The sequence below is a fragment of the Bombus bifarius genome, unplaced genomic scaffold (assembly GCF_011952205.1).
Source record: "Bombus bifarius isolate JDL3187 unplaced genomic scaffold, Bbif_JDL3187 scf7180000007977, whole genome shotgun sequence".
NCBI classification, from domain to species: domain Eukaryota; kingdom Metazoa; phylum Arthropoda; class Insecta; order Hymenoptera; family Apidae; genus Bombus; species Bombus bifarius.
The window spans coordinates 3,168,722-3,181,962 of record NW_022884362.1 but is presented as its reverse complement, the minus strand read 5'-3'; the positions used below and the strand labels follow the sequence as shown (position 1 = coordinate 3,181,962).

The following is a 13,241-nucleotide window of genomic DNA, read 5'->3' as shown; positions in this document are numbered from 1 at the left end:
ACACCATGATTTTTTCGAGATCATTATTTCAGGACGTTAAACACAGAATCCTATTTAAATGTCACGTCTGTGCCGTTCGTGTCAATGATTTGAGTCAATTATTTCTTGTCGAAAAATTCAATAAAATATCACTTCCAATAAACAATTGAAATCTTACTCAATTGTATCTCAATTCAGTATTGTCACAATACTGACAGTATCTATCATTTTAATTTCATAAAAATTAAGTTGAAAGTTATATTAATATTAAAGAAGATATAAGTGGAAACTCCAAATGAATTCGAACGCTTTTTTAAGACATGGATACTTACCGATACGTAAGGTACAGTGACATTTACATAATACATATTTTCCATTTTGTTCTCCAAATTAGCGTTGAAACGGTACCATTTAATGTATCACAGTCATAAGACAATTTTGCACTGTAAAACATTGTAGTTTCTGAATATCATTTACTTTATCCACGGTACGTAGAATTGAATTTAAACAACATTACATTACTCATAAAACATTCTCTCATTATTGACATATACAATTAAGTAAGTAAGTTTTCGTTAACTATGATCATAAATATATGAATTTGCATAAGTATCCATAATCTACCGACTGGCATATTTTATTATATCGAATCCAAAGTTTACTAGTTCTATTCTATGCTTCTAATATTCTATTTTATAGTTCTAATCTAACTTTTTCATTTATAGGACGATTGTTCATACGTTTGGAACATTCCCACTGAAGATCGTTGTAGATGGGTGAAAGAAACCAAAGATTGTTTCACGGATTCCGTAATTCAATATACGGAAATCCTTTTTTGCTCCTTTGGTTCGGAGAACACGTTTTTATTCACTATAGGACTGGCGATAATGGTCATATGGCTTTTATATCTGTTTTTAATTTTAGGAACTACAGCGGACAATTTGTGAGTAGCTATTTCTAAGATTAAAGGCTTTATATCTTTCTCGCTAATTATTAAAATACTTTGTATTTAACCTTTGAGTCAGCAACTAGATATCCGAATAGCCATTTATAAATTCTTTAATAATCTTTTAAAAACATTCCGTCCTTTCTTCTATATCTTTCTTCTATAATAGGTTACAAGAAATAATTAGAAGATTCGGGAATGTATGAAAGTAGTATTATCGCTACGTATCTGATCTATAGGAGTAGGATGCGTGATAACGACTTTGATTGCCTATACGAGAGTTGAAAATTTGTTTCTTAAAATTTCATTCATCTCAATTCTTTTATCGAAATTAAAGAGAATCGTCTTTGCTAAATATTTCCAAATGTTTGTAGTACCTTAAAAATTTTGTTTCTGGTCTAAAGAACAGGAAAGTACTAGTTTTATAAAATTACGATATTAGATTATTATTCACTGCTCTGTTTACGATTTTTCATCCTTTGCATTATCTCATTTTATTCATAAGATAAGACAAAGAGACTTGGAATAATTTATGATGATATTCATAATTATTTATGAAATTCGATTAGGCAAAGGATATGGTTTTTATATTGGATTCCATAACGTCTTTTAATTTTGATTTGGTCTGATTCGAGATTTCGAATTATTCTTCATCTGCGTTATGAATCCTTAGCTAATTAACTAAAACTAATTTAATTATTTAATAGATATTAATGTAAGACAATCGCAGATATGTACTTCAATTAAGTATTAAATTATTATCCTCAATAGAAATTATTTGGTAGAATCCGATTAAGATTTACAAAATAGATTTCATTTTACAGATTTTTGTTTCATTTATTAGAATATCATGCTAGAGACATATATCTTATTTTGCTAATTATTATTTTTCTCATATATGTGTGTTTCTCCTCTTTAACGAAATACAAATATACATTTCACATCTCCATTTACAAAATTCTTTTTTTTTTTAGTTTTTAAATTCTCGTCGTAGGAAGCGTAATTACTTTTTTTTGTCAAGGTACTAAGGCATCTACCAACGTTGCTTATTTCGACATTTTATACGTCATAGACGTTGTACGCAGGTTTGATCAAAAGCGAGGAAAATCGCGGAATGATAGTTAATAAAATAGTTATGGGGGAAATAAAATTTCTATGATTTTCCATAAAAGTGCCGATATCGATGGTTAGGTGACGCATAAAGTCTTTCACGGCACATTGTGTTCAGTAAAGGGTGAATTATAGCTCATCGTGTGCGTGCGAATCGACATATTCTCATGCGGAAAGCGATTCAATTTTAATCCAAATGGTCGACGAAAGCTTTATACCCCGTCATTAAAAAGAAACCATCTGCCCCTACAACACGGTTACTGGCCTCTTGCTTCCCTAATAAAATTCTAACATGTATGTATCACGTATATAACTTAAATGCGACTTAAGCAGTTACAATCTATTGCCTATTGTGGCTGCTCTCAATAGATATAGCTATGATCATCCGGAATATTCGATGCAATGGGTCAAAAGCAATAGTCCATCCCACATGAAAAGGATCGAATAGTCAAGTGATATGATTTCACAATAGGATTTAACAGAAGTGTACTGTGTTACTAATATACATATACAGTGGTTCACGAAAATATTCGTACATTTGCTACAAAAAATGTTGATGAATACATTATGTGCATTGTACGACTCTGTTTGAAATTTTGTTAGCACCGTAATGATTCACGACTAGCGTGATTATAATAGTAAAATTTGAAATCAATTCGAAAACATTTATAGAAGTTACGAGACATTTATTGCAAACATACACTGAATGAAAGAAAAATTAGTATATAACATGAATACAATAATACAATACGATACAATAATTAGTGCTAAAGATTGTATCACTAAATAGATTTTTTAAATTATTAATACAGTGCATTGTTTACTGTTCAAATATTCTCGTGATCTTTGCGAAAAGTATACTTCCAATTAACATCTTGTATCTTATACTATTTCAGATCCGATTCAAATTTTACCAACATAATCACGATAGTCGTATCTCAATGCTAACGAGATTTCAAAAATGTTTTATGTATGATACTACACATATAAAAAGTTTCTAAGGGCGTTTGAGTGCTTTCCATTTATCTTTTATTACTTTCGACTATTTTACATAGAAAATAGCAATTTTCTAAGTAAATTTTCAAAAGTTAGATGCTTCACGTTTATTGTTACATCCCAAGACTCTACCATATGCTATAATCCATCCGTCTGTCAAAATAGCCACCAGCTATATACTCAGCTACTTACTCAGACCCGCAATAATCCTAAGGAACTGGTATAAGATTTAGCATTCTTTACTTTACTGTCGAGGCTCTTAATTACTACAAGGATATTTCAAGTCGAGACGTTTCTTCAGGTTATTACTCATTCCGGCAAAATATAAGAAAGGCAGGTTTTCCCATGTACAATGTTCGAAAGCCACTTCCACTCGCAAATGACCGTTGATGGGGGAGGTCAGTACCCATCACTAGTTCCTTATACATCTAGGGCCATTGTCACAGAAGACAATTGCTATTGACTCTGCTGAAAACACTTTTACACGTATCACTCGCATTCTTCAAAGTTGTTGGAAATAAACTGCATATTTAAACTCTTAACTGAATGTTATAATCATTCGACCAATTCTTTTTTGTCTTTTATTCTATTATCTTAAACAAAGTAAGGGATCGGCTGATTTATAGTGTCGATTATTGTATCATAACGAGAGTTTACGACCCTCGTTGGCGTGTTATACTGTGAACACGTTTCCCTGCGAAATGGTCGAACATTTATTTCAACGTAAAAATATCAATACTGATTTGAGTCAAAAATTTAAGATTCGAGGCTTAACTATTTACTTTATTTGATTATATCGTATTAACACGTATGAAAGACAGATGATACATAAATAAAGCTGAAGGATATGACTCAATATAGACACTTTTAACATCAAATACATTTGCGTGTCCTATTGGTATTAAATGGTTAGAGTTTTTCCTTTTATCTTTGAAGAACATTTAATAGGATTAATTTTTAATTATGATAAAATGACATTACAAGATCGTTATTGAAGGATAATCTTTCCTGTGAAATTTATTAAAACAATTAAATCCAATATCTCTTTCTACGTGAAGGACCTTTCTGCCGGACGTGACAAAGGAAAGGAATTAATTACGAATTTGCTCGCCAACTTTTTTGTCGTATATCACGTCCTCCATTGCTTTCTTCTCCTCTTTACTCCTCCTTCAACGCTTACAGCTAAACGCGTATCGGATGAAACCTAATTCATTTAACGTGCCGTACGGAGTGTATTTAGAAATGCGGTTACATCGAAATTCGATTCACGATAAAAAAAAAAAACGCACATATCTATGTACATGGGAATAAAATAGGCAGAAATGAGATAACGTGAGTAATTTGTTGCTCCACGTTTGCAAATTAAATATCGAACCAAAGCGATTGCGATCGTCGTAAATTAATCATTACCGTTCTTCTTCTCTAGACTCACGTTTCATCTTTTAATACGATCACTGTGTATATTTCGACACACGCTTTTACGATATGTACATGATATCGATTTGGCCGCGGGAGGCAAATTAAAAGTTAGGAAATATTGGGAGAAACTTTCATAGGTATTGGGAATTTTTTGGAAGAAGAGCACAGAAAATGATGGTGAATTGAATAAACTGCACTGGCAGTTTTAATTAGGTTTTCCTTCTTGGAATGAAAATTGTAAGGGGATTTGTAATTAAATAGCTCCTAAAAGGTTTGTTACTTTCATAAAAATAACAATAGATCAATTTTTTATTCGATGAAACGAAATGAATGGAAACAAATTATCGATATTTATATTAATTCCGTTTCGAAGCGTAATTTAGTCTTACAGTTATTCTTATGGTTACAGAGCTGATATTCATGAAAAATCGAACTTATTACATTATACATTTTCTGTCGATGTAAATAAGTATTACGATTTTTTTATATTAATTTACGATGTCTATTAATTTTTGGTTGAAAATCTTTCTCTTTGAAAGTTTCTCGCAAGAGGAAGTTTAGTACCGTGGTATTTAACGATCCTAAGGATCAAAGAGTCAATTTTATTTGAACTGTTCGTCATTAAAGTTAATGCTCGTTTAATCGTTATATCGAACGAAAGACCACACGATCCTGTGTTACACGCTTTTTCTTACTTTTACTTGTAGAGTATAAGCCAATTTTGCATAAAAGATCTGGGACATCCTATAGAGATAGATTTCATCTAAACTGATCTGTTACCATACCATATTGGATGTAACACCTATAATGAAAATCCGATTAACACGAGACGGTGTTTGTCCGAACCATGTAGCCCATTCTCAACTCCAAACACCCTACGATTGTCCCACCATTTTTTCATTTCCTCTGTCTGTGTAGCTTCTGCCCGTCACTGGCGGTGATAGCCAGTGTTTTGCAGCTGTCGGACAATATAGCCGGGGTGACGATATTGGCATTCGGAAACGGTGCTCCTGACATCTTCACGTCCCTCGTATCGGGTACCGACGAAGGGATAATAATGTTCACGGAATTAATCGGCGCCGGTGTCTTCGTGACGGCGATTATCGCCGGCTCTGTTGCGGTAGTCAAGCCCTTTCGAGTCCTGTTGAAACCCTTGATGAGAGACGCATGCTTTTACATCGTTACGGTATGCTGGATCAGCTACGTCATAAAAGATGGCACGGTTCACCTTTGGGAAGCTATCAGTACGTACACCTTTCTCAATATCGAACCTTTACGAGACTCAAATCGCGCCTTTTATTCCGTTATCTTTGTTACCCGACTCGAACGCTGGATTCGCAATCCCCTCAACTTTCACATGGAGGAACCTCTCGAGTCGAATGTTCCGAGGAAGCGTGGAACTTTGAGGAAACTGTAGAGAGTTCTTTGGAACGTTGTATGTTACGTTACGAAGCCTGTTTTAGAAAGGGCTTTGGTAACTGAGTTAAAAATCAATGCGATCAGCCGCTCCTGTAATTTTCGATCTTTTCTGGAAATTTAGTTTCATAAAATTTAATCGAAATAAATCGTTAAATTTTAATTGCAGACCAGAAAAGCACGATCTGTTACATTTTTCGCCTTTTTTAGTGGAACATTTTTGAAATTCAACAAAGGGTTCACGGAGTTGAAAATGAACAATCGAAAAGGATTTGAAACTGAACGATATTTCTATTGTCTATAACATCGAAAACATTTTCTTCTTTTTTGATCCATGTTTACTGTGATCTTTTTCCTCTATATGACAATTTCCTTTAATCTTTCCCAATGCTTTTCTTTGACATCCCGTATTTAACAAGTAAAATATTTGTTCAGCTATCCAGAAGAAATATTGTTCTTTTTATTTAGTTTTATTTTAGTTTTTCTAAATTACTTTGAAAATAAAAGTTTTCATCATTCGTTATCATTATTTTATAAGACTTGGAATTATAACAATAGAATTATTTGGAGATTACTGAGTACCTTATATGCATGAATTTCATATATCTCCGTTTATTTATTCGTTTTTCGATATTCCTTAAAAAAGGATTGAGGAGTAAAAAATAATAGTACGCCCTCTAGATCTGCATAAAATTATCTGGACGAAGTGTAGAAGAGATATAAAGGGGGTAAAAATGGGGTGGCGATCAAATATGCCATGCTTCATGCTCATGCTCAGAAACGGAAAAATTTATCTACGGGTGAGAGCTATACGTATGCAGTTTAATTTGGCAATAACGATAACTCTGGAATGAATTTAATTAAGCAAAGCCACGATCTTTCTGCCATCGTTCCGGCTTCCTCACAATTTAACCCCCACGAATTTCTGCTGCGATTCATAAGCCTCTCAAACTTTAAAAGACTAAAAAAGTTGATAAAAAATTTACAAATATTTCATCGAAATTTCATTCCAATGATCCAACAATTGAAGTCGGTACTTATTCTCGATTCGTATCTAATTAGTATATTGAAGTACTTAATGCTGAAATGATTAGTATTGCAGTAGATTGAGGAATATGTAGCCAGTATTCTAATATTTACTAATTACTAGAAATTATTAATAAAGAATGATACTTATTATATTTCCCATCGAAGCACAAAACACTCGAAAAGTTATGGTATTTTTATTTATTTCGCGCATATATGTATGTAGATTTCATTACTGCGTCAGTTGTCATTGAAAATATTCAGTTTTTCTCTGAATTTATGCAAAAAGAATACATACGTCTGTTACAAAAAATGGCAGAACGGTTGTAAAATATTACTTCATTTTCTAGATAACAAGCAAGAAATTAAATTTTCCTTTTCGTACGAACAATAGACTTTTTTTAAAAGTTACTTATTTATTTCAAATTTAGCTTTGAATGAAAAAGAAAGAAAATAAAATTTCCAATGAGATTAATTCAATTCATCACCTTAACCCATAGTCTCCAGAAAGCTCCACGATTGTTAATTTCAATCGACAAATTTATTGATATTGATCATTAGAACAGCGCAATTAATTATTAGCCCAAGTGTTCCATTGTTGTGAGTTTCTCAGAATAATTTCACGCATAATGGGCGCGAATAAAACATCCGGCTCGCTGCGATGCAAAAACGAGCAAAACTAATAAGTCCTTTTTACCATTCCCTAATTTAAGGAGAGATTTACAATGCGCCGCAAGTTTTTCCGTGTCACATTGCGCTTTTGTGGCAATTAATTACTCTGACTTTTGTGCGCACCTGCATGACCAAACGACGGTAATGCTTTTTAATGCTGATACATTTTAATTGCAGGCTTTGTTCTTTGCTACCTATTGTTCATCAGCCTGGTGGTGATAATGCAGATATACGAGAACCGGGAGGAGAGGCTAAAAAGTGCGTTTAATGCTGCATAACTTTTCGAAACGCTTGATAAAGCATCATTCAGTGGTATGACCAAATCCGGGCAGGAAGAAAGGGGTTTCCCAGAATTTCCATGGGAAACAAAGGGTTTCATATTGAATCCTGGGCAAGCCCTATTCAAACGAATAACTTTCCCTAGACATAAACGTAATTCAGACGTGTAATGTTATACTCGAAAATGAGAATATGAAAGGAAACATAAACTGGAAACAACAAAAGCAGCTTGAAAACTCGATTTAATTAAGAAAACGATATTGTTCGATTACAATTACGCGTTGTAACGAGTGGAGGAGAAACTCTTCGATAAAGTTTCAGTCGACTATATCGACGTTGCACAGTAACGAATGTGGCTGACGATAGATTTTTCCGATAAAAAATAATGGAACAAATATTTACTCGATTTCACAGCCATCTGTATTTTCCTTGTTAATACACATCTTGTTTTCCGTCTCAAACAATATAAATCTTCTTTACATACTAGCTATACAGGTTGTTCACGTCATTAATTCTCGGCATATTTTTTTTAGAAATAGCATAGATTCGTGAGAGAAGCAGACAAGGAAACAAAAATTTAATATTTTCTATAACTAATGCGATGTCTGAATACATATCATAAATCCGTTACCTATAGTTCTCGGATAATGACGAGAACGTGAATATTTTTACATTTATAGCTATAATTTTGTTTACATTATATGCAAATGAGAAAATTGTTTCGAAAGGAGTTTAATAACATACGACGAGAATAGTATTCAAAATAAAAATGAAAAGATATTCCGCAGGTTTTAATAGATTTTAATAGACCTAACCCAAAGCATTAGAATTTCATATTCGTATCTGGTAAATATAATGTTATAAAATGTACAAAATATTTGCATAACTTTTACTATTGTTTCGTAATAAAATAAAATATAACTTTAATATCAGTCACGATAGATTGCCAATGGCTTAAAAAGTATAGTGAATATTTTACAATAATAATAGTTCTATGAAAAGACTCAATCGATTGATTCACATCACTCTATAATTCTCAACTCATTAAATACGAACAGGAGGAAAATAAGTACTTTTGTCTTTTCAAACAATAACTACGACTTAAGAAAAAGAATAATTTCCACCGACCAGAGAAACAAAATACGAAGAAATCATGTTTGAATGCTGTGGAACCTCTGTTTAACATGTACTATGTGTACTGTTTGTTACGTTCCTTGCTCGGTTTGCAACCGAAGCCAAACATTACGCGGACGTATCTATGAAAAGGCTGAAAGCATTTCGAAACGAATACTTCTACTTGCGAAGACAAAAAAGGATGTCGACGCAAGTGTAGTTATCGATCCTTTCCCTGCAAGGTTCCCTTATGTACTTTCGCAGGCAGGATCCCAAGCGTACCCGATCCAGATATCCTGCGCACTTACTTGGCGAACAAGGACAAGGACATCATTCCCAGGATTCCCGTAAAGGGTCGTGCCGTTAGGTTGCGAACTAAGATGGGTATGCATGTTATTTCCCCAATTGATCATGCACTTTTCTCGCTTTCATTAAATCAAAATCACAGTACATACGCTTTCATGAATTTTTGTGTAGACCTTTCACAAATGTTTCACAGTCAAGTTAGAGTATAGTATAGTATAGTATTCGTCTAGAATCGCATTCTAATTCGTCAACTTTCCTTTCTTACGCTGTTTTGGTATACGTATATCTATGCTATACCTCAAGTTTATCCGATATCACGTAGGTAATTTTTTTTTTTTATTTTTTTTATCGTTTATTTAATACGCTGTATACTATGTATATGTTATAAAAATAATTTCTATGGAAATATTAATTTCCGTTAAAGGATTATTAAAGAATGCAGAAACTTACGTGTCAAGCCAAATAAATTAAGGAAGGTTAGGTTCAATTTCTGGACTTTCACTCCTTGGAGAGTAGACACCAATATACCATTTCTTACGGAAAACGTCCCAAAGGATTATAAAATATCATAGAAAGATTTTCCTATCTTTAGTACGATAGTTCTTGCAGAAACAAGTTCATATAGTTATATCTTACGTAAACCAAGTCGCACGTTAAAAAATACAATTAATATTATATTATAGAAATATTATTTATTAGTAAAACATTTAGTCCTTTCTCCAGATGTTTCATACAATAATAAATCTTCCACGTATCAGATATTGCAATTGCGGTCGAGCTGGGGAAAGAACAGAGGCAAAACAGGACAACACTGCCAGAAGAGATGGTGGTAGAAGACGTCGACAGGCCAAAGGGACTTTTCAAGGAATTTCTCTATGACATTAATCCGATAGGAGAAGAAGATTGGACAAGTGCAAATCGACTCGTTAAATTTATTTTAATCATACGTTCGCCCGTCATGCTTCTTCTTCAATTATTTATTCCGCTTGTGAACATGACTACGGTAAAGAGAGGTTGGACCAAGTTGCTAAATTGCTTCCAGCTGTGTGTGACACCGACGTTGTCGTTGTTTCTATTAAACGGTTAGTTGTATTAATTGTCGCGCCTTTTACGGCCGCCGTTATAAATTGCCAGCACTAATAAAAGCTGGAGATTTCGCGGAAAAATTTTAACGTGGTGAAATATAGGTAAGCATGCCCATTTTTGTAACATACAAATTGCCAGAGTTTAGTCGAAATTAAAACAAACTGTCACAGATGTTTATACACCGATTCCACTTCTTTCAACCACTTTTTTAATATTAATATATTACGTAATATTAACGTACCTATTCCAACTGACTTTCTGTTCTTTTCTTCTACATGACTATCCAGGAAGATAAATTATTATTAAAAATTACATAGTCGTGTAACAATCAAATAGCGTGTCTGATGTATGCTATCAACCAGATAAACACTTATTTTGAGTTTTAATCGTAAGATTAATTTAGTCGAGAATTTCTCACATACGTTATTGAAAACGATAACTACCGAAGTAATAAGAAGTTTTCTAGCTTTCATTAGTAGTTAAAAATATCTTCGGTCAGCTATCACGACTGCCATCTCATTTTCACCCTCGTTCCGTAGTTTGGAAAACACATTTTGGCCCGGTTTCAGTGGTGCCAATATTCCTGGTGGTCGGTACCGTAATTGGTGTAATTGTATTTCTAATGACCCACGTGGATCGCGTACCAAAGTTTCATAACGTGAGTACTTTTTCTACCTTTTCGCCATTCGCGCCAAGCTTTCGTATCCGCTGCGCTCTCATACAACTGCTTGCTCATAACGGCCGGCGACAAATTAATTGCAGGCTTTTGCATTTTTCGGATTCTTGGCTGCTATGCTGACGGTCTATTTGGTAGCCGGGGAGGTGATGGCAGTCCTCCAATGCGTAGGATACGCTTTCAGTATATCGGACGCCATGCTCGGTATTACGTTCCTCGCGTGGGGAAACAGCGTAGGTGGTGAGTGCAACAATATTATTGTAAAATAATTCGTGCGTTGAATTGCCTCTAGCTTTCCTGTTGTTCGACATGGTCAACTGAAACCACGTAATTACATTATACATTAACCCTTACATGAAAGTTATTTGAAACTTAATATAGGCAAATCATGTATAATTACACACTTGCACAAAGTTACACTTACAAATTCACACTTACAAATTATTGGAACTTACGTTTGAATTTAAAATTAGGATTTCACGCGTCATAGACTTTTGTGCTTACGTCTACATACTTTTTAATATTAACACGTCTCATGCGACGAAAAATTGTGTATTTTCTTTCTATCATTTTACATTTCAAATTTTTCTAGTCATATGAAAGTACTGCTAAATGATGTGAAATTTAATATACCTGAACCTAATTAATTATTAGTATGCAAATGCTATAATAAATACAATGGTGTGCAAATTACTTTTTGTAGCCAGTGTAAATATTATCCTCATGACCCTTAAACTACATTCCACCATCGCATGTTTTTATCGTCTTTACTTTCCATTAAAAACCGTTCAATAAAGTATAAATAAAAGAAGCAAACTCCATAACGCACCCCACTAGCTGTTGAATATTTAAAAAGTAGCTACACGAGCTGTGTAGCTCTTGGTTGTGAATCCAATCATCTAATATTTCACTTGAACGTTAACTATAGACCAGATATTGACTGAAATCTGCTTATAGATCTCATATCGAACGTCGCCATAGCTAGACAAGGATTTCCACGAATGGGATACGCAGCTTGCTTTGGCGGACCGATGTTCAATACACTCTTGGGATTGGGACTAACTTACGGAATGGCAGCCAGCAAACACCCAGAGCATCGTACAAACATGAGAATGAGCGATATGGCGCCTGGTTGTTTGGCTTTCCTTCTGTGCTCATTAATAACGTCTATTATTTACTTAAACATTACTGGGTCTATAGCACGAAAATCATACGGCTATCTCTTATATACTATATATTTCACGTTTATTCTCATTCAGTTCCTCAGCGAATTCAAAGCGATTCATCCACTCGGTACCGATCATCGACCGTAACTAGAATCGGATAAAATTCTTAATGAATAACTTGAATCGCACTTGCACGGTAATGCTGAGACAAATACGCGAAAAATAAATAATACGTACATATAATATCGACTATCTTTATAAAAGAGCAGATTACAGGAAAAGAACCCGATTATTTCTTCCGAAAGTGTAGTTTCAAAATTTAAATACGTTGTCTCAGTCCATCCTATATTATCGAAATTGTTTTTGTATTTAATTTTGGAACTAAACGTATATTGTTTCACCTACTTCATAATTTTAATGATATCGCTTGTCATGATGTTAAAATATGGAAGATATTCAAATATATTTATCTTAATAATCGTACATTTTTTTTCAAAATTTTGTTATAAATTAAAAGTTACATTTAATAGGCTTATATGCATGTGATAGGTTGTTTTTGTCTTCAACTATATCATATCAAAATACTATTTTTTAATCAGAAAATGACATTAAAATCAGAAAGTCGACAGAAATGTTCTGGTTTCTTTTTCTTGTAATCTTCAAGTAGAAAGTAAGTATGTTGATTTAAATTAAACCATATATTTATTATATCTTGCAGTGTAAATGTTAATACTTTTATACTGTAGGCTGTATTTACGTTAATATTATGAGAACTAAATATTTTATTCTAAACTGAAGTATGTTTATAGTTAAATTCGCTAAAAATTTATGTACATCGCCATGACTTTCATTTATTATTCGGAAATGAAAATTAAATTTCAATTAACCAAATTTTAACTCAATCTACTAGTAACGACAAGAATTTGTATTATATGGAAATGATAGAATGCCTATAAAACATTATAAAGTTACGGATCGCCCGCCCGTTTAACTTTGCTTTCAAGCAATAAATATGAAATTAATAATAAACAATATTATAAGCATCAAATTA

General features: G+C 33.3%; 1 protein-coding gene across 1 annotated transcript; it reads left to right on the top strand.

The window, feature by feature from the left end:
• The first annotated feature begins 274 nt into the window (after positions 1–274).
• Positions 275–12,478, top strand: LOC117204046 (mitochondrial sodium/calcium exchanger protein-like). Its single transcript, XM_033441046.1, has 9 exons — positions 275–322; positions 705–922; positions 5,369–5,694; positions 7,742–7,822; positions 9,221–9,340; positions 10,021–10,344; positions 10,888–11,006; positions 11,111–11,264; positions 11,982–12,478. The coding sequence occupies exons 1-9, from the start codon at positions 275–277 to the stop codon at positions 12,335–12,337; spliced, it is 1,746 nt and encodes a 581-aa protein (XP_033296937.1). The 3' UTR covers positions 12,338–12,478.
• The last annotated feature ends 763 nt before the right edge of the window (positions 12,479–13,241 follow it).

Coding starts and splice junctions, on each gene's coding strand:
- LOC117204046 (XM_033441046.1), top strand. CDS start 275: ATGAATTCGAACGCTTTTTTAAGACATGGATACTTACCGATACGTAAG. Junction 11,007..11,110: donor GCGTACCAAAGTTTCATAAC/GTGAGTACTTTT, acceptor AATTAATTGCAG/GCTTTTGCATTTTTCGGATT. Junction 11,265..11,981: donor GTGGGGAAACAGCGTAGGTG/GTGAGTGCAACA, acceptor ATCTGCTTATAG/ATCTCATATCGAACGTCGCC.